A 26,737-nucleotide genomic window follows, 5' to 3' on the forward strand; every position below is an offset into this window, starting at 1 on the left:
ACCCAAATCCAGGCAGGAGACAGTAAGGTATTTAATAGCAGTTACTCATAATATCAGGTGTTATTATTGTCTCTGTTTTATAACCGAGGGAACTAAGTTTGAACACGAAGCAGAAACGCAGAGAGAGGCTGGATGAGATTGCATTCAGCTCCAGAGACAGGATCCGAGGGGCTGGTTCCTAGTCCCCCCAAGCCCAGTAAGATAGACGCTTGTGGAGGTTAAGGTACACGTGGGCTCCCACGGTGACCCCCGCGGAGGCTGCCCATTAGGAAGAAGAGGCAGGCCCCCGTCCCCCACCCCTGCCACCTCACCTCGTGACAGTGTCCGCTGACTGGGGGACAGACCTCCCACTCCCCAGCCGGGCACCAAGCACGGTTTACGTCTACAGAGGGGAAGGCGGGTGAAGTCAAAGACCGGCAGCCCCCAAAGGCAGACGATGTGATTAACGGGGGCGGGGAGGCGGTCATTTGCTGGGTGCAACAGGGGGATGTACGTTGCCCATCGGGGAGCTGTTCCTGGCAGGGAGGATGGGATGCTCGGGAGGAATCACCCCGGTCCCCCCTTCTCGGAGTCGCGGACGGTTCAGCCTGAAGCTGACAGTGAGCTGTATCCACTAAGAAGACAACAATGCTTCCCTGAACCACGGCTGTGTGTCAGGTACGGCCTCGGGCCTGGGGATAAGACGGGACAAAAAGGCAGAGGGAAGTCCCCACTGCACTGCCGGGGGACTTACATGCTGGGGCGGGGGTAGGCGGGGATCAGGTGTATCAGTGACGTGTGCAGCACCCCCATCAAGGGCCACGGATGAGAGTAAGCGAGGAGGGGGTGCAGGGAGTGTGGCTGGCGCTGGGGGTGCAACTTTAGGGAAATAGGTAGGAATCCCTCGGTGAGGAGGTCGTCCCGTTGGAGGGGCTCTGTGTAGCAACGGAAAAGCAGAACCACAGAATGCTCACGGTAATGACCTGACAAAGCCCCTACTATGCGCCAGGCTCGGTCGCCCACGATTTACTTTACTGATTCTGCGGTTTACAGATACGCTGAGGAGCAGATAATTAAGAAGCTTGCCCGAGTGACGTCGGCTGGGAGCCGTAGGGACAGGTGGTGACCTGGGCTCTGACAAAGAGTCCCCACACTGTCCCTGGAGAGAGTGGATAAGGGGATAAGGCCATCAGTAGTCAGTCTGTAGCCGCAGAGACAGCAGTGCCTCGGGGGTCCTAATAGGACACATTGGCAAGCCTGTGGTGAAGTTCACGAACATATACAGCTCGAAGAAGAGTTCTGGGCGTGGGTACATGTTCAACTAAGGATGTTGGTTATTCTTACTAACGTCACTGTTATGAGGAGTGCCTTTTTTTTTAATGTTTATTTATTTTTGACAGGGAGAGAGAGACAAAGCATGAGCAGGGGAGGGGTAGAGAGAGAGGGAGACACAGAATCTGAAGTAGGTTCCAAGCTCCGAGCTGTCAGCACAGAGCCTGACCCGGGGCTCGAACTCATGGACCGCGAGATCATGACCTGAGCCGAAGTCGGACGCTTACCCCACTGAGCCACCCAGGCGCCCCTACTCTTTCTTTTTCTTTAATGTTTATTTATTTTTGGGAGAGAGAAAGAGATAGAGTGTGAGTGGGGCGGGGGGCGGTCAGAGAGAGAGGGAGACACAGAATCCAAAGCAGGCTCCAGGCTCTGAGCCATCAGCACAGAGCCCAACATGGGGCTCGAACTCACGGACCGCGAGATCGTGACCTGAGCTGAAGTCGGACGCTTAACCGACTGTGCCACCCAAGCGCCCCGAGGAGTGCCTTTTAAATCAAGGCTAAGAGGGGCGCCTGGGTGGCGCAGTCGGTTAAGCGTCCGACTTCAGCCAGGTCACGATCTCGCGGTCCGTGAGTTCGAGCCCCGCGTCGGGCTCTGGGCTGATGGCTCAGAGCCTGGAGCCTGTTTCCGATTCTGTGTCTCCCTCTCTCTCTGCCCCTCCCCCGTTCATGCTCTGTCTCTCTCTGTCCCAAAAATAAATAAACGTTGGAAAAAAAAAATTAAAAAAAAAAAATAAATCAAGGCTAAGATATGGGAAAAAAATCAAAGTCATCCTCGGTGGAGAGAAAGTCAGAAGCTGTTTCCCTGCTGGGGCCGTGAACTGTCTGAGGAGTATCTAGCTGTGTCTTTGTTTCTGGGCTTTTCCACCACCCCAGCCGCCTTCCTGGTGCTCTGTCCCCAGCCATCATTGGGGATGGAGGCCACGTGCTCACGGGAGGACAGTGATCGAAGTCCCAATGGCCTAGGCTGGTCCCATGGGGAGAAGCCGTGTCTCCGTAAGCTCATTCCATGGCAGGGGTGACTCTGGGGGCACAGGACCTGCTGTGGGGCCACGGGAACCAGACACAGCTGCTCATTAGTGACATGTTTTGGGAGGGGGGGGTCTTGCTATGGCCACCATCATTCTTTGTTTCCTTTATTAATTTATTTGGACGCTTGCACAAGAAAGCCATCCACCCACCTTGATGGGAGCCCCACAGGGTAACAGGATTGTTTTTATTTATTTATTATTTTTTTTTTTTTAATTTTTTTTCAACGTTTTATTTTATTTTTTTTTTTTTGGGGACAGAGAGAGACAGAGCATGAACGGGGGAGGGGCAGAGAGAGAGGGAGACACAGAATCGGAAACAGGCTCCAGGCTCTGAGCCATCAGCCCAGAGCCCGACGCGGGGCTCGAACTCCCGGACCGCGAGATCGTGACCTGGCTGAAGTCGGACGCGTAACCGACTGCGCCACCCAGGCGCCCCAGGATTGTTTTTATTTTTTAAGTAGTGGACCCAAGTCTACTCGTCTATGGGTTGATATGTGATGTTTGAGTCGTTATGGCTTCCTCTACAAAATGACGTGTGCATAGCTTGTTTTATTAAAGTGACAGTTACTCTCCTCTTTGCTCTTGTCCTTACGCTGAAAATGACACCCTTCAATTCCTCTTCCCATGTAACACATAAGAGGGCGCTCCGAGGGGAGATTCCCCCACCCCCCACCCCCGACTGGCGTATAAATAGTAAGGAGCAGTTCTGGAAATTACTTGCTATTTCATCGGAGGGAACTTTAAAAGGCCTCGTTTTTAGAAATGCCTTCAAACTGAAATTTTAAAATTTCCCTCCGCTTATTCTCGGGGCCCAAACCTAGAGAAGGCAGCACACGAAAAAGGGGAAAAGGTAAGCTGAAGACTGAAGGGGGAGCGTGCAGTCTGATTAACGTTACTAACTCTCCCTTTTATCGGAGGTGCAGAGACACGGATGCCACAGGCCGGCGTGGCCGGAAGGAAGGTGTGGTCCTGACCACGCGCCCTCGTGTGGCCACCCGGCCTGCTCCCGGCCGTGGGCGTCCCGCAAGGAGAGATTTCTTCTTTTAGGACAGGGTTTATAGGAAAATTAAGCGTCAGGAAGAAGCTTTCTGCAGCCTCCAACGTGAAATGGATTCATTTCCTCTACCCGAGGGCAAGGCTTTATTCTACCTGCTTTGAAACGGCCTTGTCGGTTTGTGTTTTCAGGAATAAAGGTTTGTGGGAGGGTCACACGGTGGTCAGAAACCATTTGTGAGCATTTCAATGGCCTCATGGGTCTTTTGTCAGGAACACGCATCCTCGTCTGGGAGCGAGGCCCTTGGACCTGGGGACCATCCCCGTCCCCAGGAGGCAACGGTGACCAACCCCGTGGGCCGCGCTTTACAGAAGCGGGGCTCACACCACGGCTGCTGTCGCCCCCCGGGGCTTGACAAAGAACCGTCCCTTTTGTTACATTAAAATGAGTTCTCAGTACGATGCTTATACATTCTGAGCGCCTCTCCAACAGCAGCAAACCTGTTTAATGAGGAAAAAGCTGGTCTCAGGTCGGAGTCCTTGTCAGTCAGTCCAACTTGAATTTAGGGACATCATTTTGCATCCATTGCACATTTGGAGAGGAATTGTGTTCGTGTGCAGGTGATCCCTAGCTCCGTTTCTGGTGGAAACATACAATTTCCTTCAGCGATGTGTTCATTGGAGCACAAGCCTGCATCATGCTTTTTTTTTTTTTTTAATGTTTATTTTTGAGAGAGAAAGGGGGGAGGGGCAAGTGGGGGAGGGGCAGGGCGAGGGGGGGTGGGGGACACAGAATCCGAAGCAGGCTTCAGGCTCTGAGCCATCAGCACAGAGCCCGACGCGGGGCTCGAACCCACAAACCGCGAGATCATGACCTGAGCTGAAGTTGGACGCTTCACCGACTGAGCCACCCAGGCACCCCCCCATTCCTTTGTTTTAATGTTTATTTATTTTTGAGAGACAGAGAGACAGAGCATGAGCGGGGGAGGGGCAGAGAGAGAGGGAGGCACTGAATCCGAAGCAACATCCAGGCTCTGAGCCGTCAGCACGGAGCCTGACGTGAGGCTCGAACCCATCATGACCTGAGCCAAAGTCGGACGCCTAACCGACCGAGCCCCCCAGGCGTCCCACCTGCATCATGTTTTCATTGACGCCCAGCTCCCTCCATTCGGATGCTTGCAAAATCCATCACGCGCTGTGCCCGACGGTCTTGGTCCTTCTCGGTGCTGCACGCCCTTCCACGGAAGGAACAGACCCCCACAGATCCGTCCCTCTGTGGCGCTAGGGTCGCAAATGCGTTTCTAGGGCGTGTGTGTACTCTGGAGTCATGGGGATGCATATACGCATCTGGGATAGACGCATCCAAAGAATTTGGGCCTGGGGTGTGGGGGCCCTGGCAGGTGTCAGGGCCCGGATGAGATCCTGACCTCACAGTTACGCTGCCAGGAGCCAGAAGCGCTGTGGCCACACGTCCTTGCCTCGCAGCCTGGCCAGGAGGGACGGTGGCATGAGCCCGTGTTTCCAGGCCCTCCTCCTTCCTGGCTCTGAGAGTATGGATGCCTCCTGTATCGCTGATAACGTTTGTGTCGCTCATCGTCCTGAGACCCTTCCTGGCTCCCAGGGGCCACTGGAGAGAGACCGCTAGCTTAGCAATCACCCAGAAGCCCCCACCAGCCCGTCTTCCCACACGCCCTCGTTCCCTGCACACCCTCTGTTCCAGCCACCCAGGGCGACCCCGCCTGTTGGGAATATACCGCGTACCCTTTGTGCCTTCCCAACACCGATCATTCAACAGGATGAAAGGCTGTTCATCAGTTCATCAACTGATCATCAGTTCATCAGTTCATCAACTGCAGATTCAGCAGTTCCAATGAGACGGTTTGCGTGTGACTCTCACACGCCCCGTGAGGTCCGTGTCTAACGTGGTTTGTCTCCTGTTCACGAAGAACGCTCGATGCTGGGCCAGTCGGGGAAGGCTGGCTTTGGCTGCTAACCCCGGCGGCTGCCGGCGACATGTTTTATCACTTGGTTATGTTCATGACTGCATCTGCCACCCGACTCAAAGGGCCTGGGACACGGCCTCACTCACCTCTCTCTCGTGGGACTGAACCAAAGTGAATGAACAGGGAATAGGCATTGGGTGGAAAACCCAAGAAGCCGTTTCATACTTGTTTTGGCACCTGTCGCTACTCCTCGCGATGAACTTCTCTTCCCAGCCGGTGATGTGTCCGTGGGGTCCCATCAGGAGAACAGAACTAGGGGCGCCCGGGGGGCTGAGTCGGTGAAGCGTCCGACTTCGGCTCGGGTCATGATCTCGCAGTTCGTGGGTTCGAGCCCCACGTCAGGCTATGAGCGGCCGGCTCAGAGCCCGGAGCCTGCTTTGGATTCTGTGTCTCCCTCTCTCTCTGCCCCTCCCCCACTCACACTCTGTCTCTCTCTCTCTCTCGAAAATAAAGAACCTAAAAAAACATAAAAGGACAGAACCTGTCCACAAAGTTCAACAGGGATAATTTTGTATGCTATTTATATACGTATATAATAAGCTATTTACAGAGAATATACACTAATTGCAGAGGTGCCTTAAGAGCTCAGTCTACAGGAAAGTGAGGCAGTCTGGAGATAAACAGTGTCAGAAACCTGTCAGTACCCTCGGGGCTGGCCAAGCCAAGGATCTGGGACTTTGAGGAAAAGCCTAAACCCTCAAAGAAGGAAGGCGGCATCCCCAGGGCCAGAGCTAGTGTGGGAAATCCCCAGGGCTGGGAGCGTGGGAAATCTCCCAGCCGAAGTCAGGGCCACAGGCAGGTGCTTCCCCAGGGCTGGGGCGGGAAGGGCGGGGAGGACTGGACCAGAGACGGAACAAAGCCAATGCTGGAAACACCCCCAGAGTAGAGAGAGGGTGCCGAGAGAAATGCTTCGGTTCCTCCCCTGTCCTAACCTTTCAACCTCCCCTCACGGGCCCGGCGGGTCAAGCCCACACAGACGTGCGTGCAGAAGCCTCAGACACAGAGTCGGCAGAGATCAGCCCCTGCCATGCAGGCCAGAGCAGGGAACGCATCTGAGAGCAAGCAGGAAAGACCCAGCACGTGGGAAAAACCGAGGGTTCGTCACAATTTTGTTATTTCCACCGGCCGATCGGTTTCGATGGATGCGGGTTGGGGCAGACGGGGTGCAGGCGACTGCGGTGGTCCTCCATTTCGCCCTTTCTCCGGGGGGAAAGCCGACCTCACAGGGCAGAACAGAACCCGTCACCGTCGCCCCGCATCCCTGGGACGATAGCAGCGCTGACCTCATTCCCCAGGGCCGTCACAACGTCAGCTCCCACCGGGCAACTGCCCTTCTGCCATTCTGAGTATGAGCCTTAAGACCTGGAAAGAAACCAACGAAAGTCACATCCTCAGTAGGAAACACACGTTCCCCCAGGCCATCATTTATCTCACAGGGGGGATCGCGCGGCGGCTGGTTCTAAAGTTTTCCAGAACCTCTGCTCTCTTCAGCTCGCACGTGGGACGGGTTGGTGCACGAGAGCGGGAAGCAGCCGGCCTAAAGTGGGAGAGAATTCTAGAAGCACGCCAGCTTTCTTTTTTATCACTAAAAGACCCCAGCAACGTTCATTATGTCACCCAGGCAAATACTCATTATTTCACTTCTCCCGTACGTTGTGAATATGCTCTTTTCTTAGCGGCAAATACTAGAGCCGCAAACCGACGGAAACTCCCGAAGCCGTACGGACACAGCAGAGGCAGAGGGAAGGGGGGGGTGTGATCCCGGCAGGGGTGAGGTGGCTTCCCCGGTGACAGAGAAGGAGAGGAGCGTCTCGGCTGTAGGACTGCAGCCCAACTGGCCTGTGTTCTGTCTTTCTGCGACAGACAAGCCCCAGTGTCTGTTCTTTGTGATGCAGACGAGGCCACTTGGGTCCAAGACCTGTATACGTTTCCTCCTTCACACGCAGAGTCATGCAGTCCTGTCTGAGGGCCAGGGGCCCGTGGCGTTTCAGGGAATGCTGCGCGATGAGCGTGAGCAGACTCAGTCCCAGCTGCCTCCTGTTGACACGCTTAGCGACGTGCAGACAAACAGTGTGGGTGGTATTTGTAATTCTCAGCCCATGTCCTCAAAGTGCCCCCCAGGAACACAGATGGATGTGCGAGCTGGCTTTCCAACGGCGTAGAGTAAGTGACTGAAAATTCTATCTTCAGTTAGAAATTAACTTGGGGACTTTGGAAATATCTCACAATATCTGTGAGCTGGAGAGATCTATGAATTTCAAGCTGTCAATACCCACCAAAAATACACAGATCCAGGAGCTTGGGACATCTGGTTTACCAGTATGTCTTTCTCTCGCCCTCTCTCTGTCTCACTGTCTCTCTGTCTCTCTCTCTCTACGCCCTCCCGCCTCTAGCTTCGCTGCTACGTGTGCTCCCGTTTGCGGCCAGGGGTTATGATTTCCGCAGGTGGATAGCTTCCCACCTGCGTCCAACGCATTTAACTCAATCAACAGAGTTATCGCTCTAAAGCCAAAATATCTCCATTTCCCATCCTTACCTTTGTTTCTCAGATGAGTGTGGCCTTCACTTCCAGCTCCGACTGGCAGAATCCTCCCAGGGATATAAAACGATAGAAGACGGGCACCTGGGTGGCGCAGTCGGTTAAGCGTCCGACTTCAGCCAGGTCACAATCTCGCGGTCCGTGAGTTCGAGCCCCGCGTCGGGCTCTGGGCTGATGGCTCAGAGCCTGGAGCCTGTTTCCGATTCTGTGTCTCCCTCTCTCTCTGCCCCTCCCCTGTTCATGCTCTGTCTCTCTCTGTCCCAAAAATAAATAAACGTTGGAAAAAAAAAAAAAAAACGATAGAAGAAATCAGAGGTACGTCTGCCAGGGGCTCCCCTGACGGACCTCTCCACTGCCTCCCACAAACCCTTGACGGAATCTTCCAGGCTTGTGTAAAGTTCTGTAACGAGTCCCGTAAGTGCCAGGAGCCTCCTGTCTGCGGCGAATTCTCATTTAGGATGTGTTTCTCCTCTAATGTGTTTATTCCCCAATTCTTTGTGTCAGGAACGCGCTAAGACAGAAGCCGTAAGGAGCCTGAGACTCACGGGCCGTATTGTCCCCCGACAGCACACGGTTTGCAGGCTGTAGCTGTCTCCCCTCTGTCTGTTTAATCTGAGCCTCAATACAGGCGTTGGGCGCGGGTTTCTGCCACGGGAAGATGTAAAACTGTCAAAGCCACCTCGGAAACCCTGCTTGAGAATCGTGCTCGATTTCCTTCTCCCGAAGGGGTGCCCAAGTCTGACCACCGGCTTTCGTCCTGAAAACAGTGTGCCTTTTCTCTCAGCCACGATGCAGTAAAGCCTGGATCCTGGGCTATCTCAACACAGCCAGCTCCTTGCCAATGGAAGCGGACACGGTAAAAATGGAGAAAACCACACCCCCCAGGGGAAGCCTCCAAAGTCCACTGCAGTTAACCCCTAAACGTTGATGGTAGGCTGAACACCACACACGTCTCGTATTTTTGTGGGGCTTTGCTGAATCTGGAGAGAAATTGATGCCATAAAATTCTAACTTCTAGGGCGAAAAATAAGGAAGGGGAGAAAAAAACAAGGATGTATAGTATTTTGTTTCTTTTATTTAACTTTGTTCTGTTTTTTTCTTTCTTCCTTTATTATTATTATTATTTTTAATAGAACATTTATTGTCAAATTGGTTTCCATACAACACCCAGGGCTCATCCCAAAAGTACTTTTCTCTTTAAAAAATTTTTAAATATTTATTTATTTTTGGGAGACAGAATGCAAGCAGGGGAGGGAGACACAGAATCCGAAGCAGGTTCCAGGCCCCGAGCTCCGAGCTGTCAGCACAGAGCCTGACACGGGGCTCGAACCCACGAAGCATGGGATCATGACCTGGGCCGAAGTCGGACGCTTAACCGACTGAGCCACCCAGGCGCCCCAATTTTACTTTTTTCTTTAAAAAAAAAAACAAAAAAACAAAACTCACTCCTTCCAAGCCTCCACCTAGCTTGGGATCACATAGAATTTTGCATGTAAATCGTCCAAACTGGCCTTTTTAAAAAGTTTATTGATGTTTTGAGAGACAGGGAAGGGGCAGAGAGAGAGAGAGAGAGAGAGAGAGAGAGAGAAAGGCAGAGAGAGAGAGTCCCAAGCAGGCTCCACGCTGTCAGCACAGAGCCCGACTCAGGGATCGATCTCGTAAACTGTGAGATCGTGACTTGAGCCAAAATCAGGAGTCAGACACTTAGCCAGCTGAGCCACCCAGGCACTCCTGAAACGGACTCTGAACAGTGGACACCTTCAAAAGGATCACGCAATTTACTCCCCCCGCCCCGACCCTCCAGCTGAAGCTTCCAGACCCTCCCTCTTCCAGCCCTGCCCGCAGTCCCATTCCAGTATTAAACTCTGTTACCTGACGGGCTGGTTTCCCGACAAGATACAATATCCACATCGATACATCCTAAAGGATGTCTTTCCCCCTCTGTGTGGAATGATCTTGTTTTATCGGAGTTTCGTTGCAAGAGATTTTAACCCATGTAACTGTCCCTTGCACCCTCTTTTTGAAGCTAAAATGCGAGATTTGTGCAGGACAGTGACAGGAAGCCTTTGCCCATGAGGAGTCCAGGAACGTAGGATGTAAATGCGTCCAGGTCAAGGCACAGGAAACTCAGCCAACGGTTCCCTAAACCATAAGAATATGTACTTTTTAAAGTTTATTTATTTATTCTGAGACAGACAGAGAGTGAGTGGAGAAGGGACAGAGAGAGAGGGAAAGAGAGTGAATCTCAAGCAGGTCCTGTGCTGTCAGCACAGAGCTCAACATATGGGGCTCGAACTCACGAAGCTGAGATCATGACCTGAGCTGAAATCAAGGGTCAGATGCTCAACCTGCTGAGCCACCCAGGCGCCCCAAGAATATGTATTTTGTACTTTAGAAGTCTGGAGGTGACTTCAGAAGTGGTTTCCTCACCAAGGTCCTAGACCCCTGCCATCTCTCTGATACTCCTTTCAAAACCCTACATCAGGATGGGAAAACAGGTCAGTATGGCTTTCTTGCAGGGCGATTATCATCAAGAGAAAGAGAGTCCCCAGAAGACACCTCCTAACGTCTGATTGGCCCACGCTGGACCCCACATCTTGTTTCCGGTCCATTTCCTGGCAGCAGAAAGGGATTACCTCCACGGGATGAGGCCAGTCACAATTCATCCCCTGGGGTGGGCGAGGGGCAGGCCTCCCCCCCGAAACAGGGAGACGTCCCCCTACTCGAGGTACTCAGACATCATTCTGGGGGATGTGACGATAAGTATCATGGTGACCCCGTGATTCCCTTTCCATGACTCTGTGTCCTTCTGGCCCCCTCAAGGAGAAGTTGTCTGTTTGGTGTGTGTATATCTGTAAATCCTTCCCGATTCTATGGAATCTTCATAAAAGAGGCAGAACTCAGGCTGAAATCCTAACGCAGGTAGCAGCATCTAGGTCACAGTGTTTTGTATTTATTTTATTTATCTCCAGAGTCACCTACTATTTTCGATAAGTGGATGGTTTTCCATTCCTGCTTTCCATTCATACAGTTTCCCGTGTTTAAAATTTCCTTTCAAAATACAAAATACAAAATACAAAAACAAGACTTTGAAAGTAACTATTACATAGATAATAATACACATATTATGGCAATTATGGGCAACATCGTAGGAATGTTCAACAGAAGATTAAAAACTGGGAAGTGTTGCTTAAAGATTACAAAAAGGAAGATTTGAAAGAGAAACTGGTCTACGGTGCAATTAGACCCTTCGGGAAAACCTGAACGCTGCCTCTAGATTAATTTCTTTAAAAATTTTTTTTGTGTTTATTCATTTTTGGAAGACAGAGAGAGACAGAGCCCAAGCAGGGGTGGGGCGGAGAGAGAGGGGGACACAGAATCCGAAGCAGCTCCAGGCTCCGAGCTGTCGTCACAGGGCCCGACGTGGGGCTCGAACTCACAGATCGCGAGATCATGACCTGAGCTGAAGTCGGGCCCCCCAGACGTCCGGAGGACACAATCTCCTCCACATCTCCAGTACCTACTGGTTTTCCCATTAATCAAAGACAGGCTAGCATTACACCCACACCCAGCACCTTGGTGAGAATCAGGATCTAACTAGAAAAGGATGTCCCTTTGTACCAATTGGAACGTTGGGCTACAATTAACGTCTGAAAGACCGTGAAGAATGAGCTCTCCCGGCAGGTGGCTGAACTCAGGTCCCAGGGAACCAGCTCTGAGCCCCGCAGTTCCTGTGGCTTTTCTTATTCTGACACATATGGACGGGCTGGGCTCTGCACGTGAAATGTTCCAACATCAGCCTTCCAAGCAGGAAGGAGGGGAGCAAGAGAAGAGCCTCTCTTTTGGAAAAGCTCTTTCTGTTAATTTCCTTGGGAAGTTTTCTTCTCTTTTCTTTTTTTCCCACTTTTGTTTATTTGTTTTCCGAGCAGTTGTTCCTCTGACTTCCCTTTCTGTCTCTCTGGCCTCTCCTGGGTCGTTGGGCCGTCCTTAGACCGGTCACAGGCAACGGGGGTGATGGCACCTGTCTGGCCCGGCCACACTGCCTCCCTCCCTCAGGACGGACCTTAATGCCATTACCTTCTCTCTGATAGTACCAATGTCAAATGCTTTTCCATGCACATGAAGAACTGACTTATTTCGTGACGTAAACTTAGCAAGGTATACAGACCCCTTCCATGCCTCTATTCGACATCTCGGAGGACCCAAGGTGGCTAGGCGAGGCAGACGGTTTCAATAAGGAAAGGCTGCTGAATGCAGCCAAAGCCACACAGATGTAGAATTGCATTATGGGGTCAGGAAATCTTGCCAGTTTCCTGTTTCCGGTGGAAAGCACTACTCCCCGATATCAGTCATAGTCATAGCCCGAGTGTCTCATAAGGAAAATATAAATGTACGTTTCTTTTGGTCAGCTTGATAAGCGACCCCGTAAAAATCCCCTACCTCCCTTTGCAGACAAATATCAACATTATTTTCCAGTTCAGATATGTTTATTATTCCTTTTTTTTTTTCTTAAAAGAGCTGAATCTGAGCTCCGCTCCATTGTTTCTATGACTTTACTGGGTTTATAAAGAGTCATGATTTTGTTAAACTGTAAGGCCGTGGCAGATGGAGAAGCTATAATTTAGAGAGATTAAATGAGCTGAATTTTATATGCCTGTAGCATTTAAGGCATTGAAAAATAACAAAATAATTGGAAAACGACGCATGGTGGACCCAGTCTATCTCTCAGCTGAACGGCTAATAATCACTCCTCACGAGGACTCCAGATGTGTGTTTCCTCTAATAATGGAGAGTTAAAAATAACATTCCTAATTCCTCCTCCAAATGTGCCTGCTGCCTGGCACTCCCCGGGAGGGGCTGTTGTTGGGTGTCTCGAAGCAGCTTGACAATAAATAAATAAGCGTGTTCATCACATTATTCAAACGCAGTCTTAATTACTTGCTCCAAACTTTCCAAGCAGGCTCCTGGGTTTTCGTCTTCCCGCTCACGACCCGGTGCTAACCAGATGTGCCTGCTGAGGGATGAATTTTTACTAGAGCTGGGTCGTTGCTTGATCCCGCGTCTGGGGACCAGACGGCACAGCCCAGTCCCCGCCTCACCCGCAAACCCAGCCCCCTGTCCTCACAGCCGTCTTCGGGTGGTGACGCGCACGACAGGCTTGACAGGTGCTGCGCTGAACGTTTCTCAGCCCGAGGGGCTGACTTACCGTTTGCGTTACACGCGTGGAAGTGACTGTGGCCCTTACTCCCCGCCGGGGCCCCGGCGACGGGGGAGAGAGTTGCCCGATGGTGTCCTGCACTCTAATTGAGAGGGTGGCGGGCTGAAACCATGGGTTGCCTCAGCGTCCCAAAGGCAGGGTGGCCTTCTGATTTGGGGTTTGGGGAACGAGCCGCGGGATGGCAGGAGGCCCTGAATCTCAGCTTCACGCGTCTGCCACCAAAGCACGGGGCTGGTGGGAGATTTCTAACCACGAGGGTTCCCCTCTGCGAAACGAAATCCTAATATTCAGACCTCCCTCCCTCCCTCCAGGCTTCTGCCCCTCCAACCACGTTCTCCTCCTTGTGGCTGAGGGGGCCCCAGGTTAGAGTGCCACACGGGGAAGCAGAGGCCATACCCTGCAGGGCTCTCTGACCTCCCTGGGGTCACAGTGGAGGAGGGAAGAAAACACAATAATGATGCCGTAACTGTGACAGTGTCCCCAGCACAGTACCTACCCCAGCCCCCGTGCCTACCCCCATCCCCCCAGAGTCCCCGGTTGACCGACCAGAATGCGCCCATGTGACGCGGGACCGTCACGCAAACGTCTCCCCTGACCCTGCACGGACTCGCTTTTCTGTTCGTGGTCACATTGTAGACCACCGCGTGCCAAAGAATCAACTTTGTCCAAAGTGACGTCTGTCCTTCCTCCACCTGCCTCCTGGGAGGGAAGCCGTGAGCCCTGCCATTTCCTCAGCGGTGGCTCTGTCTTTGTGCTGCCTATGGCTCCCGGGTCACACCTGGTAGTTTATGCTAATCAGATGACTGGGGCGGGGCTTGGCCAGGCCAGAAGGACCAACCAGTTGCTTAGAGGTTCTGGGGGATTTGAGCAGGTGGCCCGTGAGCCCCACCTCCAGCTGGGGACGAGCTGGACGTTGGATTCCACCCTGTGGACACAATTACATCACTCACGCCTGTGTCCCAACGCTACCCACAGACTCTGATGCAAAGCTCGGGGGAACTGCCTTCCAGGCGATGCTGGGTGTGTATCTTCATATGTCGCAGCAGGGAGGGGTGCTCTGTCCGGGACCCCACACCGGGAGACGGCGGCAGGAGGTCCCGTTTGGACCCCTCCCCTGGGACCCCTTCCTTGGACGGCTTCTAACTGTATCCTTCCCCTCTAAGAAGAACAACCACAAGGGTAGCACTTTCCTAGACCTAGGAGTCATTCTAGCGAATGGCCAGAACTGAGGGCGGCATTCAGAAGCCCCCACGCTGGCGTCGGGGTCACAAGTGTCCAGGGGGGACCCTTCTCCCTGACTTGGCGGTTTGCACTGACTCTCTACCACCTTCCCTGGGCGGTCCAGTTAAGGCCCACAAGCTCGCTTCGTTTCATTAAAATTTCCAAGGCGAAGATCAAAGACGCGGGAGAATTCCCTCCTCCTCCCTTTGCCAAACCTCAGCCTTTCAGTCATTCTGTGACCCTCCTGAGGTCTGAGCTGGGGATCCCGAAGAGAGAGAAGGAGCCAGGGCAAGTCTTCCTTGAACGGGTGACTTCGTAAAAGAGCTTCGCGCTCTGGACCCAGCACACGCCCACCCTGCGTCCTGATTCTCTTTGCGAGTAAGTTCTCCGCTGGCCTCACCTCCCCTGCAGCTTCTAGGGCCCAGTGACTATGTCACTTGCCCTGCCGGCCACCCGTCCCTCCCTTGCTTCCTGAAGAAAGCCCCGCCTCACTGTCCTCCAGACTGCTTCCCACAGGCCCTTCATCAGACCATCCCCCAGAGGACCTGGCCCCAATCCTTGCTCAAACCCACGTCTGGCCCCAGGAGCCCAGAACCAATCCGTTGCTCTGAGACCGCGACGGGGAACCGAAGTCTGGCACGCGCGTGAACGTGTGGTAAGACGGCGTGTTGTTTCAACACAGATCATAGAGAAGCAACGTTATGGGCATTAAGGTGTCACGGGTAGGGCATAAACCCCTTTTCTGCTGCGACCATGGATCATGTGTTGAATATCAAGTCTCTTTCACTGTGTGTTAGGAACACTGCTTTTCCCCTGGGTTTGATCGCTTCTGTGTTAATTGACCTTGTGCTCCCCTCGCTGGCCCCTGCTTCTTCTTGGGGTTTTTCTAAACTTTGTAGGTGGTGAGTCTCATCCAGAACATCACCCACAGGGAGTGGGGGGTCCTTTAATCTGTTTTTGGAGTCCAAGAAGTGGTCCAAAGCATGATACCCCTAGAAATCAAAGACAAGGCTCCCCATGGAAGGTAAGCATTTAAAAGGGTGTGGAGCGGGGGGGGGGGGGGGGGGGGGAGCCTGAAGGCCTCACTCGGTTAAACGTCCAACTCTTCATTTCGGCTCAAGTCATGATCTCACGGTTGGTGGGATCGAGCCTGATGTCTGGCTCTGTGCTCACGGCATGGAGCCCGCTTGGGATTCTCTCTCTCTCTCTCTCTCTCTCTCTCTCCCCTTCTGCCCCTCTCCTGATCTCTCTCTCTCTCTCTCTCTCTCTCTCTGAAAATAAATAAACATTTTTAAAAATGGTGGAAACCAGAGAAGCCAGCAAAAACCATGCCATGGTTCCATGTCCCTGTGCCATGAAGGAGTGCCCGAATCCTTCCATGTGCAAACGTCGGCATCTCTCGGCACATCGTTTGGGTGTCTGGGTTTTGCCTAATCCAGCACCTGGGTGCAGCTGCGGGGGGGGGGGGGGGGTAGGGGGGGTCCAGCACCATCGCACAGACACGTGGGTGGAACCTTCAAAACGTTAGAAAGAACTGAAAGTCCCTGTACTGGGAGGCGTGTGTTCGCAGACGCCAGCTGTGGTCCACCCACATCCGCCCACAATGTTCTCACAGTTGGGAAACGCTTGCCCTAGAGGAAAAGCCATGGGACCAGAGTAAAAAGGACATTCTAAAACACAACTGAAAGGGGAAAGACAACCCCTTCGTCAGGCAGCAGGAGAGGTGTGAATTAAGCACACTGTATGAGCCGTGCCTACACCTGCCATTTTTGTAAATTTGATTCATTGGGGCAGACTTGTTTATAATCTATCTTTTTATTTTTATTCTTTGAAGTTTATTTATTTAAAGAGAGAGCGAGCGGGAGAGGGGGAGAGATTGAGGGAGAGAGAGAATCCCAAGCAGTCCCCACGCTCAGCGCAGAGCCTGATGCAGGGCTCAAACCCACGACCCATGACATGATGACCTGAGCCAAAATCAAGAGTCAGACTCTCAATCGACTGAGCCACCCAGGCGCCCCTGGGTCAGACTTTATCACAAAAGGAACGGGCTGTTCCGTTCCAAGCTCATAAAGCTATATGAGAATTGTGAGGGACCCCTATTTTCATGTGATTTCGGGCCCCAAGAAAGAATGGGAGCTGCGGCAAGCCAGGAGTGACCAAAGCCATGCTGAACAAATAAAACATGATTAAAGGCGTAGAAAAGTGAGGCTCACACACAGCCCGGATTTGGAAGCCACACCCCCCTCAATGTAAAGTGCAATTTCTCCTAATGAACAGAAAGGTGGTTTCTGCTCCCAGCGTCTGCTGTCCCCGGAAAGACAATACTCCATCTAAACTAAAATACACGCATTTCATCTGAACAAATGACCCAGATCAACAATTAAAACCAGACTCCTTTTCGTGCTTCTCCTGAAACACAGACGTCCGCTGGTTTTATCCGTTGATAACATCCCAGCCTTCTTAGATTGAGAAGAACATTTATTTCCCTGGTAGAGTTTAAAGCCCTTGGATTATTCCCACCTACGGGTCTCCAACCAGGGAAGGGTTTCTATTCAACTCTTCCCCACACTTTCCTATGTATTTTAAGATTTCTAAAAACAGACAACGCCCCTACCACCATAATGCATATAAATTATAGAGGTTCAGTAAGGAATCTTCCGCAGGTATTAAGAACTTTAATAGCAAAAAAAAAAAAAAAAAAAAAAAAAACACAAAAACCCATCTCAAATGCAGCATTTGTGGTTTGCACAGAAACTTCTAACTCAAGTCCTTGTTCTTTTTTGAGTTACATTTCAAACTTGCTTCCAATCTGGAATGCAATTACTAAGCCTCGGTGCACCCCGAGGTGTGGGAAGACGCGAGAACCGTCAGCGGCCAGTGGCTCGGCTCTGTTTTCCGTCAGAAAGCGAACTGGATGAAGCTGTTAGTGAAAAATATTTTTTATAGCTCGGAAATTATGCTGATAGGGAAGAATGGATTGGGAATTTTGGAGAGCGTTCCGATTCATATGCTGCCAGCTCTTTTGAAGCAGGCAGGCACGGCACTTCTCAAAGACCTTTACCATTGGTGCCCACTTACTCACAGGTCCCTGTGGGGCTCGGACAAAGAGCGGGCTTGGCTGAGGGGATTTATTAAGACTTATCAAGCGATTCAAGGCCTGGATTTCCAGGGAGATATCTCTTTGCATCCTGGAAGCAAAGTGTGGCATTTGCCAAAATGGCCAGGGTAAGGCTGACAGTTTTGAAAAGTGCACACACGGCCCGGAGAACTTGGCAAATGCACCTGACAGTTTTTCAGCTGGGATGTCTGCACAAATCCTCAGAGACCCAACCAGAATCCCCAGCCGTCTTGTGTGTTTCTTATGTCTCTAGAGCTCCATCGGCTGTGTAGCACCAGCACCCTGGGGATTGTGGACCCATACCGTGCCCCCATCACAAACACATACACCCACAAGCACACAGAGACATGGGCACGCACAATACAGAGACACACACAAACACACACGCACGCACAGCACTCATAAACAACCACGCACGTACAAGCACACGCACATAGCCACACACATAGACAACCACAAACACATATGCACACACAAACACAGGCATAAACACACACGAACACTGACATACCCACCACACAATACACACTACGCACACATGCACACAAATACACATACATGAACATCCACATCCACATCCACATCCAAGCCACTCACAAATATAGCTCAAAAGAGGAACGAAGAGAACCATCAGCTAGACCTTGAATATTTCCTTCTTCTGAGTTTTCATTTGGTTTGACTTGAGTGAGGTGTGAAAAATACCTCCCTTCTTCCTGTCTTTAGTACACAGGGGCAACTATCTACAGAAAATTTTTGTCTGGGCGGCTGCAGGAATAAATAAAATATTTCTTTTTTTAAGTTTATTTATTTATTGTGAGAGAGAGAAAGTGTGAGCAGGGGAGGGGCAGACAGAGAGGGAGAGAGAGAGAGAGAATCCCAAGCAGACTCCACACTGTCAGCACAGAGCCCAATGCAGGGCTTGAACCCACCAACTGTGAGATCATAACCTGAGCCAAAAATCAAAAGCTGGATGCTTAACCGACTGAGCCAACCAGGTGCCCCTAAAATGCTTCTTAAAGGTGAAGTTTCCTAGTGTTTTTTTTTTAAAAAATTTTAATGTTTATTTATTTTTGAGAGAGAGAGAGCAGGGAAGAGGCAGAGAGAGAGGAGGACACAGAATCCAAAACAGTCTCCAGGCTCTGAGTTGTCAGCACAGAGCCCAATGCGGGGCTCGAACCCACGAACCGCGAGATCATGAACTGAGCCCAAGTCGGACGCTTCACCGACTGAGCCATCCAGGCGCCCCCAGTTTCCCAGCGTTTTTAAGACTTTTAAATTCACACTTACCCTTATTGATTTGCAAAAAGCCGCCAACTGTTGAGATGGGAATATTGTCAAATCATAGGGATGTTTGCCAACCGCCTGGATCGCTGGGAGGGCAGGGCCAGTTTAGTAACCTCAGCCAACATGCACCCACCCAACGCGGTGGGTCCTATTTGCCGAAACCCTGGGGGAAACTTGGTGTGCGGACGGCAGGGGCAGGGAACCTGGAGGAATCGTGGAATCTGGTCTGGGAACCAGCACACGGAACAGAACAAGCCACCTCGGTCCATCAGAGGTACGAGCCTGAACACTGACACTTTGTGTTGAGCCCTGAGTTCATCCCAGATCTAAACTCCAAGCTCAGTATTTTAGCATGCCTCCCCAGCATCTTTTTATTTTTATTTTTATTTTTTTTTTCAACGTTTATTTATTTTTGGGACAGAGAGAGACAGAGCGTGAATGGGGGAGGGGCAGAGAGAGAGGGAGACACAGAATCGGAAACAGGCTCCAGGCTCTGAGCCGTCAGCCCAGAGCCCGACGCGGGGCTCGAACTCCCGGACCGCGAGATCGTGACCTGGCTGAAGTCGGACGCTCAACCGACTGCGCCACCCAGGTGCCCCGACCCAGCATCTTTTTAAATTAGTGTTTTGGTTTTTTTTTTTTTCTCGTAAAGTAGAGAATACACATGATATTAATCGGGATAGTTTTGACTGGAGAGATGGCTGCTAGTTCAGAAGGCACTCATGTCGTGTTTACACGGACAGAGCTGTGGGCTGAGGCTTTTGAGGGGAGCAAAACCAGTTTCACTGCTGTTTTGAGACAGGAGGCAGCTTCCGTCTGCCGCCGCTGTTGGATGGGGTCATCCCCGGATGGCCCCACCCGCACTGGCTCCTCCAAATCCCGCTCACGAAGTGGGGGGGCAACCAGCATTCTGCTCAAAACACACAGACGGCTTGTCACCTAATGTCATCACCGTAAAACTCGGCTACCCACGTGGCTGTGAAACTAAGAATGCACCTTCCCACTTGCCTCAATGTTCTCGCTTTCCCATGGGTTCTGGAGAGACTTCTGGATGGTTTCAGTCTGGGATTAACCTGGTCTGTTTGCAAAATAAAAGCGAGGAAGTCAGTTTTGCTCTGTACAGGTCGTGTTTCCTGGGGCTTGCTGGGCGCCGTTTATCCCCAGGGAAAACGTCTCGTGTCTTCTGTTCTTGCTGTCTCCCGACTTAGCGTGCCCATGGATTTCAACCCCACTGTCTCCATGAGGTCCCTGCTTCCCTACCCCCAACTCCTGGTCTCCAAAACGGCACCCCCTCCGCCCCCAGACCCAGGGGACGGACCTCTCACACCCACAGTGTTCTAGGTGAGTTCTCATAGAAGCACCTGTCCCCTCTGTGCCTTCAAGGATGCATAAACCTGGGGCGCTCCCAAGACAAACTAACCAGGATTAATCTGAGTCATTCCATCCTGCAGCAAGGGCCTTTATCCATAGCGCGCTTTGGACGGAATTGTTTGTTCAGACCCACGATGTGAGTATCCCATCCACTAAAATCCCGCTCAGTTTAAGCAAATGGTGTCAGACCCCGGGGCGCTGCATCTCAGAACTAATAACTCAGGTCCGTTTTTCCACGCTGGGTTACGCCTCTCAGGATGCGGTATCTGTCATGTAGATGGCAACCAGCAGTGAAGTTAGCCCATGGCTTCTAATGGGCAAAGAAACGTCGAGAGCAGATATAACCCCGGGAAAATTTTGCTAAGTGGGTGAGAGTCAGTGGCAGAGTTCGGCGAAATTTAGAGCCCCTGTGGTTTCATACCAAAATGTTTATTCTTTTGCTTCTTAAATGTTACACACACCCCTGCAGACGTATGGGAAAGGGGGGCCGTTTGGAAAAGGGGGTCCCAGCCCTCGTCTGGTTTTTTACTTTATGCTGAGTTTTAGCACAAGGAGCAGATTGGACCGCCCAGGAGCGACTGTATCTCGCTGAACGTGCCCACCTTCTCTCTCTCCACAAACTCCCCTTCAGGGACGCGGTACACGTCCCCGTTCTCATGGCCACCCTCCGCCACGTGTCCACATCGTGAGTTTGTCCTGCACCCAAGCCGAGCGAGCTCGCCTGGCGAAGTGTCGCGCTTTGCAGGCTGCCTTCCACAGGCTCCTGGCCCCGGGGGTGGGGGTGGGGGTGTGTGACATCCATCGTGTCCCCACCCACCACGCAAACCCCCCTCACCCCCAACGTCTCCTTTCCAGGGACGCGCCTGGCGGACTGCTCATGACTCATCCTGTCACTGAGTTTAGATGCTTCTATTTCAGAAGCGAATTCCCATTATGCTTGAGCCAAATGTCAAGTATCCACATGGAGATAAGGTAAGTGAGAAGGAGCAGACTTCATTTGAATAATTATGTTGGAATTAGCATGTTCTCTCCAGAAGTGAGGCCACCCCTCCAGGGGATGCTGGGGGAAACCTCAGAATTATCCCAAGGCTTACAAAAAAGCTCCTTCTGCAAGCGTCAGCCACCTTTCAAATAATCTTTGTTGTTACTGCCGGTGATTATTTCTGACATTTTTTTTTTCCTTTATACATGCCCACGCTTTCTACATACTTTACAACAGACACCCGTTTCCTTGATTGCAAACAATGATTAAGATCGGTACTGGGGCGCCTGGGTGGCTCGGTTGGTTAAGCGTCCCACTCTTGGTTTCAGCTCAGGTCACGATCTCACGGTTCGCGAGTTCGAGCCCCGCGTCGGGCTCTGCAGAATCTGCTTGGGATTCTCTTCCTCCTTCCCTCTCTGGCTCTCCTCACTCTCTCTCTCTTTTTTTTCTCAAGATAATTAAAACCTTAAAAAAAAAAAAAGATAGGCCAATGCTGCAAAGGATCTAGGACTTCAAAGGAACCATCATCTTGAGACCCTGAGTCCAGGGTCTGGAGGGTTAAGGCATCCTGTGAGATGCCCACGTTTGCTTTCACCGGAGACGTAGGTCTATTCCAGCAATCACGTCCAGAACCGCTCTGCATAATCCCTGGTCGCTCCTCTACTAAGGGGCTCCTCCCTTTCTCGTGGGGACCATCGGGCCCAGCGCCTGCCGCAAGGCTGGCAGGTAGTGGTTTCAGAAAGAGCATAAGTTTCTTTCTCGTTCCTAACAGAAAAATTCAAGGATGAGCGAGTCTTTTTTGGCTATGTCACCACACTCTTGCATTCAGGGCAAAGCCTCAGAAGCTCGATGCCCACAGTGCGGTACCTTTTAATTTTACATCAAATGATTCGGGGCTCCTGGCTTCATTCTCCAGTGAGATTTTTGAAAAAGTCAAGCTTTACCGACCTCACTCCTCAACCCCAGCAGTAACATGTTCAGGACTCAGAACTCCAGCTCCTGGGGGCAGGTCCGGTGATCTGCTCCTGTTTATAAACCCACAGGCATCCCAAAGACAGGAGATACAGGAAAATGACAGTGAAGCTGGGGTGGACGGTCCCTCCCGGGGACGACGGGATGGAGATGAAGCCATGCTCCACTGTGAATTATGCGAGGCATCGCCACTGGGGTCACAGGGCCGCCTCAGACCAGTCTGTAGGACCTTCCTACCCCTGTTCCTGAAAGTTCCATCTCTTAGACTTGGTCTTCAGATACGCAAGTCTACCTGTGATGTCACGTGCGCTGGCCATGAGCACCGCCAGAACAGAAGGTTCTACCCACTGACTCCCAATGGGATGAGACGTCCCTCACACGGATAAGAGAGCAAAGGCGGGGAGAAAACCACTCCTATGATCAGGAAGTTGCATCTGGGAGACAGGGTCAGAATGACACAGTTCACGCTTTGGGAGCAGTTGTTTTCCACTGGGTGCTGGCCTGACCTCCTTTTTTCACATTAAAATTGGTATGACAAAATAATTTGAAATTATAGAATAATAATGAGGTGCCAATGTACAGACCCAGAAATTTAGGATGCTAGTTTGTTATTTCTGTTTAAGATCTGTCTTTGAAAGAAAGACAGCATTAAAGATTTAGCTTAAAAGTAAAGCATTTAAAAATCTGAATTCCTGGGGTGCCTGAGTAGCTCAGTCGGTTAAGCACCCAACTTTGGCTCAGGTCAGGATCTCACGGTTCGTGGGTTCGAGCTCCGCATCGGGCTCTGTGCGGACGGCTCGGAGCCTGGAGCCTGCTTCGGATTCTGTGTCTCCCTCTCTCTCTGCCCCTTCCCTGCTCATGCTCTCTCTCTCTCTCAAAAATAAATACACAATTGGGGCGCCTGGGTGGCGCAGTCGGTTAAGCGTCCGACTTCAGCCAGGTCACGATCTCGCGGTCTGTGAGTTCGAGCCCCGCGTCGGGCTCTGGGCTGATGGCTCAGAGCCTGGAGCCTGTTTCCGATTCTGTGTCTCCCTCTCTCTCTGCCCCTCCCCTGTTCATGCTCTGTCTCTCTCTGTCCCAAAAATAAATAAACATTGAAAAAAAAAATTAAAAAAAAAATAAATAAATACACAATAAAAAAATAATAAAATAAAAATCTGGATTCCTGTCTCCTGCCCCTCGTACCATTGGTGCCATTCATTTCCCTTATATGTGCACGTACAGAATTGGGTACATTCTTGCTACTATTACTTTGAACAGATTTTTCTCTGCTAACATCAATTGAGAGTAAGAAAAATTAAAATTTTTATTATACCTTCGAGCCGCGCCTTCCCGCTCGCGTCGCAGCCTCCAGTGCCACCGCTGCCTCCGCCGTGCCCAACATCGTGCTCCTCAGTGGCAGCTCCCACCAGGACCTGTCCCAGCGCGTGGCCGGCCGCCTGGGCCTGGAGCTGGGCAAGGTGGTCACTGAGAAGTTCAGCAACCAGGAGACCAGCGTCGAGATCGGTGAGCGTGTGTGAGGGGCGAAGATGTCTCTGTCATCCAGAGTGGCTGTGGGGAAGTCAACGACAACCTCCTGGAGCTTCTCATCATGAACAACGCCTGTAAGGTCGCATCGCCTTCCAGGGTGACTGCCGTGATCCTGTGTTTTCCGTATGCCCGACAAGACAAAAAGGACAAGAGCCGCGCTCCGATTTCTGCGAAAACTTGCGGCCAATATGCTGTCAGTGGCTGGGGCAGATCACATCATCACCGTGGACCTGCACGCCTCACATCCAGGGATTCTGTGACATCCCGGTGGATTATTTGTACGCAGAGCCCGTGGTCCTGCAGTGGATCCGGGAGAACACTGCCGAGTGGGACAACTGTATCATAGTTTCACCTGACGCCGGGGGAGCCAAGAGGGTCACCTCGATTGCAGACAGGCTGAATGTGGAATTTGCCCTGATTCACAAAGAGAGGAAGAAAGCAAAGTGGACCGGATGGTTCTGGTGGGCGACGTGAAGGACCGCGTGGTCATCCTCGTGGCTGACACGTGTGGCACCATCTGCCACGCCGCGGACAAGCTACTCTCAGCTGGAGCCACCAAAGTTTATGCTGTCCTCACACACGGGATCTTCTCTGGGCCAGCTATTTCCAGAATAAATAATGTCGCCTTTAAAGCTGTTGCGGTCACAAACACCATTCCGCAGGAGGACAAAATGAGACACTGTCCCCAGATTCAGGTTATTGATATCTCGATGATCTTGGCAGAGGTGATCTGAAGAACACGCAACGGCGAATCTGTGTCTTACCTGTTCAGCCATGTATCGCTATAGATCCCGGACGTGGGTATTTTGAGGCCACAACTTTCAAGTTCATATAATTCCACTGTGGAAGTTCGTAGTTTATATATTTTGAGGTTCCCAAAGGTGACTTCAGATTGAAACCTTCTGTGTAAATAATGATAATGGCTATGGACATTTGGGTAAAACTCTGTATGCAGAATTAGCCTTTTGTTTCGGAGTGAATCTTAGAAAATTTATAACACCCTGAATTTTGATTTTTTTTTTTTTTTAAGTAACCAGATGTCAAATGAACCATTGGGGTTATTGTGCTTAATGTGACCAAATTTTATGTGGCTTAAGATGGCCACGGACACGTTTACCGTCTGATAGACATTAGCCGTATCAGAGGCAATGTAGTTTGGTGTCTTTTTTGTTATTGCTACTTCTGAAAAACATGTTACAACTGTCGCTTACCTGCAGTGTCACGTTCTGAAATTCCAAAAATTTGTGTTCGGCAACAGATCTGATTGAGAGAGTGTCGAGATAGACCCAGTGAGCCGACTGGTGGCACTCACGCTGTGCTCTGGCCATCCCAGGGGGACAGCTCGTTGAGCAGCTCCCGTCCCGCTGTCTTATTTTATGGCCTGGTTTTAGCTCTAGCTTTTACGTTGCCTTTTTTCCGAGAATTTCATGTTGTGGGTTTCCACCAAAGCACAGCCTCCCCTAAGCCCCCTCAAACGTACTAGTCTGATTGTTATTTTGTTTTTAACATAATAAAAAGGTGAACTTTTGTGACAGCCACCAAATGCATATTTGAACATTCCATCCTCCATTTTAATTTCCTATGCCTTCGCCTTCTGTAATCAAAAGTAGCAAGTCTCCCAGTCAACTGATTATTTTAACTAAAACTGTTAAATGAACAATGTCGGTAAGGCTGATGAGAAAAGCATAAATAAGTAAGCATTAGTTGGTCTATTAAGATCATGTTAACGCGGTGGCAGGTGCCTCTTGGAGGATGTTGTGAGTTTTGTTAGATGCACCTTGGTGCACAACCACCAGAATTTTTCAGCCCCAAAAGAGGAGAATCTGCCTCAAAGACAAAGCCCTGGTTACAGTAACAGTCTCTCCCTCTGCTCAATCTCAAAACTCGAAGAGAGGAGACCCTCTGCTCTAGATTCTGCTGGTGGCAAAATCCAATCTTTAAGTCATTAACAGACTTGAACCACAATCTTTAAGCTTTCAGACTTCACTACAGCAGAGGCCGAGATTTAAAAGGATCATTTTGGTCATTGCATTGTGCTGTACCTTAAAAAGGCTTCTGAGAAAACAGTGGTATTACAGCCTAATAGTGTCAGCCCTACGATATGGACTGGCTCTATCTACGAAGAGTTGACTTGAGATCTGGAAAGAGCCTATTTCGATGTATGTGATTCTTAGTTTCAATAAATGAGTGCTAGCTCTTTCTGGGAATTTCTATGCACAGGCAACTGAAAATGTAGTCATGTGTGCACGTGAGTAGACAGCCTAGGCATACTAGTGTAGACATGTTGACGTGACTGCAAAAAAGTTGATTTAAAGGTAATCATTTCACCTTAAGATGGACTCTAAGATCTAAAACTAGTTTTAAAATCTTCACATAAAAAAAATCTGCATAGTCATTATCATGAACTGTTTGTTTCTCTCATTTAGCCTCACTTTTTGTTTTCAAGTACTTGTGGTACATTAACTGATTAGGCTAGTCTTGGCCATACACAGTGGCAATGTAGTCTTTAACTGTTTGATGGTTTCACTTCAAGAAGGATGATGAAGGTGACCTCAGGAGAGGCCCAATCCCAGAACTTGGGTATCTCTTGCTGCTTGCCTGGAAACATTGAAGTGATGATGAATTGAAGTGATGATGAATTGAAGTGATGAATGAATGAGCCCAGTAGATTGGTTCTGTCCAACTCTGCTGAATGGGCCAGAGCAATTCAGAAATACCAAAGCTGCCTATCTTCCAACTTAAATTATATTATTCAACTTACAGATGCTCATATTAGAACTTGCCTTTGTTAGATGTCAACTACATTCAAGAATATATCATGTGCAGTGCTTGTATTTGTTTAGAATATAGGATTTTAAGATTGTCCAACACTGTACTAAACCACATCAATAAAATCATGCTACTACTTTAAAATTTTTTTATTATACCTTCAAAAAAGCTTTTTTCTGAGAGAAAAAAGTAAAGTAAGTAAAATGGCTTAGCAGAGACTATGAAGGGCTATTCTAGCCCAAAGTCCAACTCAACAGCTATTCCATCTTAATAAAATTGAACTTGGGGCACCTGGGTGGCTCAGTTGGTTAAGCATCTGACACTTGATCTCAGCTCAGGTCATGATCTCATGGTTCCTGAATTCGAGCCCTGCTTCAGGCTCTGTGCTGACAG

The 26,737-nt window shown here is 50.6% G+C and overlaps 1 protein-coding gene across 1 annotated transcript; it reads left to right on the top strand.

The window, feature by feature from the left end:
- The first annotated feature begins 23,606 nt into the window (after nt 1-23,606).
- LOC123587515 (ribose-phosphate pyrophosphokinase 2-like) lies at nt 23,607-24,760 on the top strand. The gene has a single exon (XM_045457300.1). It carries the CDS (start codon nt 24,028-24,030, stop codon nt 24,307-24,309), a length of 282 nt encoding a protein of 93 aa, XP_045313256.1. The 5' UTR covers nt 23,607-24,027; the 3' UTR covers nt 24,310-24,760.
- The last annotated feature ends 1,977 nt before the right edge of the window (nt 24,761-26,737 follow it).

The sequence above is a fragment of the Leopardus geoffroyi genome, chromosome D3 (assembly GCF_018350155.1).
Source record: "Leopardus geoffroyi isolate Oge1 chromosome D3, O.geoffroyi_Oge1_pat1.0, whole genome shotgun sequence".
Taxonomy (NCBI): Eukaryota; Metazoa; Chordata; class Mammalia; order Carnivora; family Felidae; genus Leopardus; species Leopardus geoffroyi.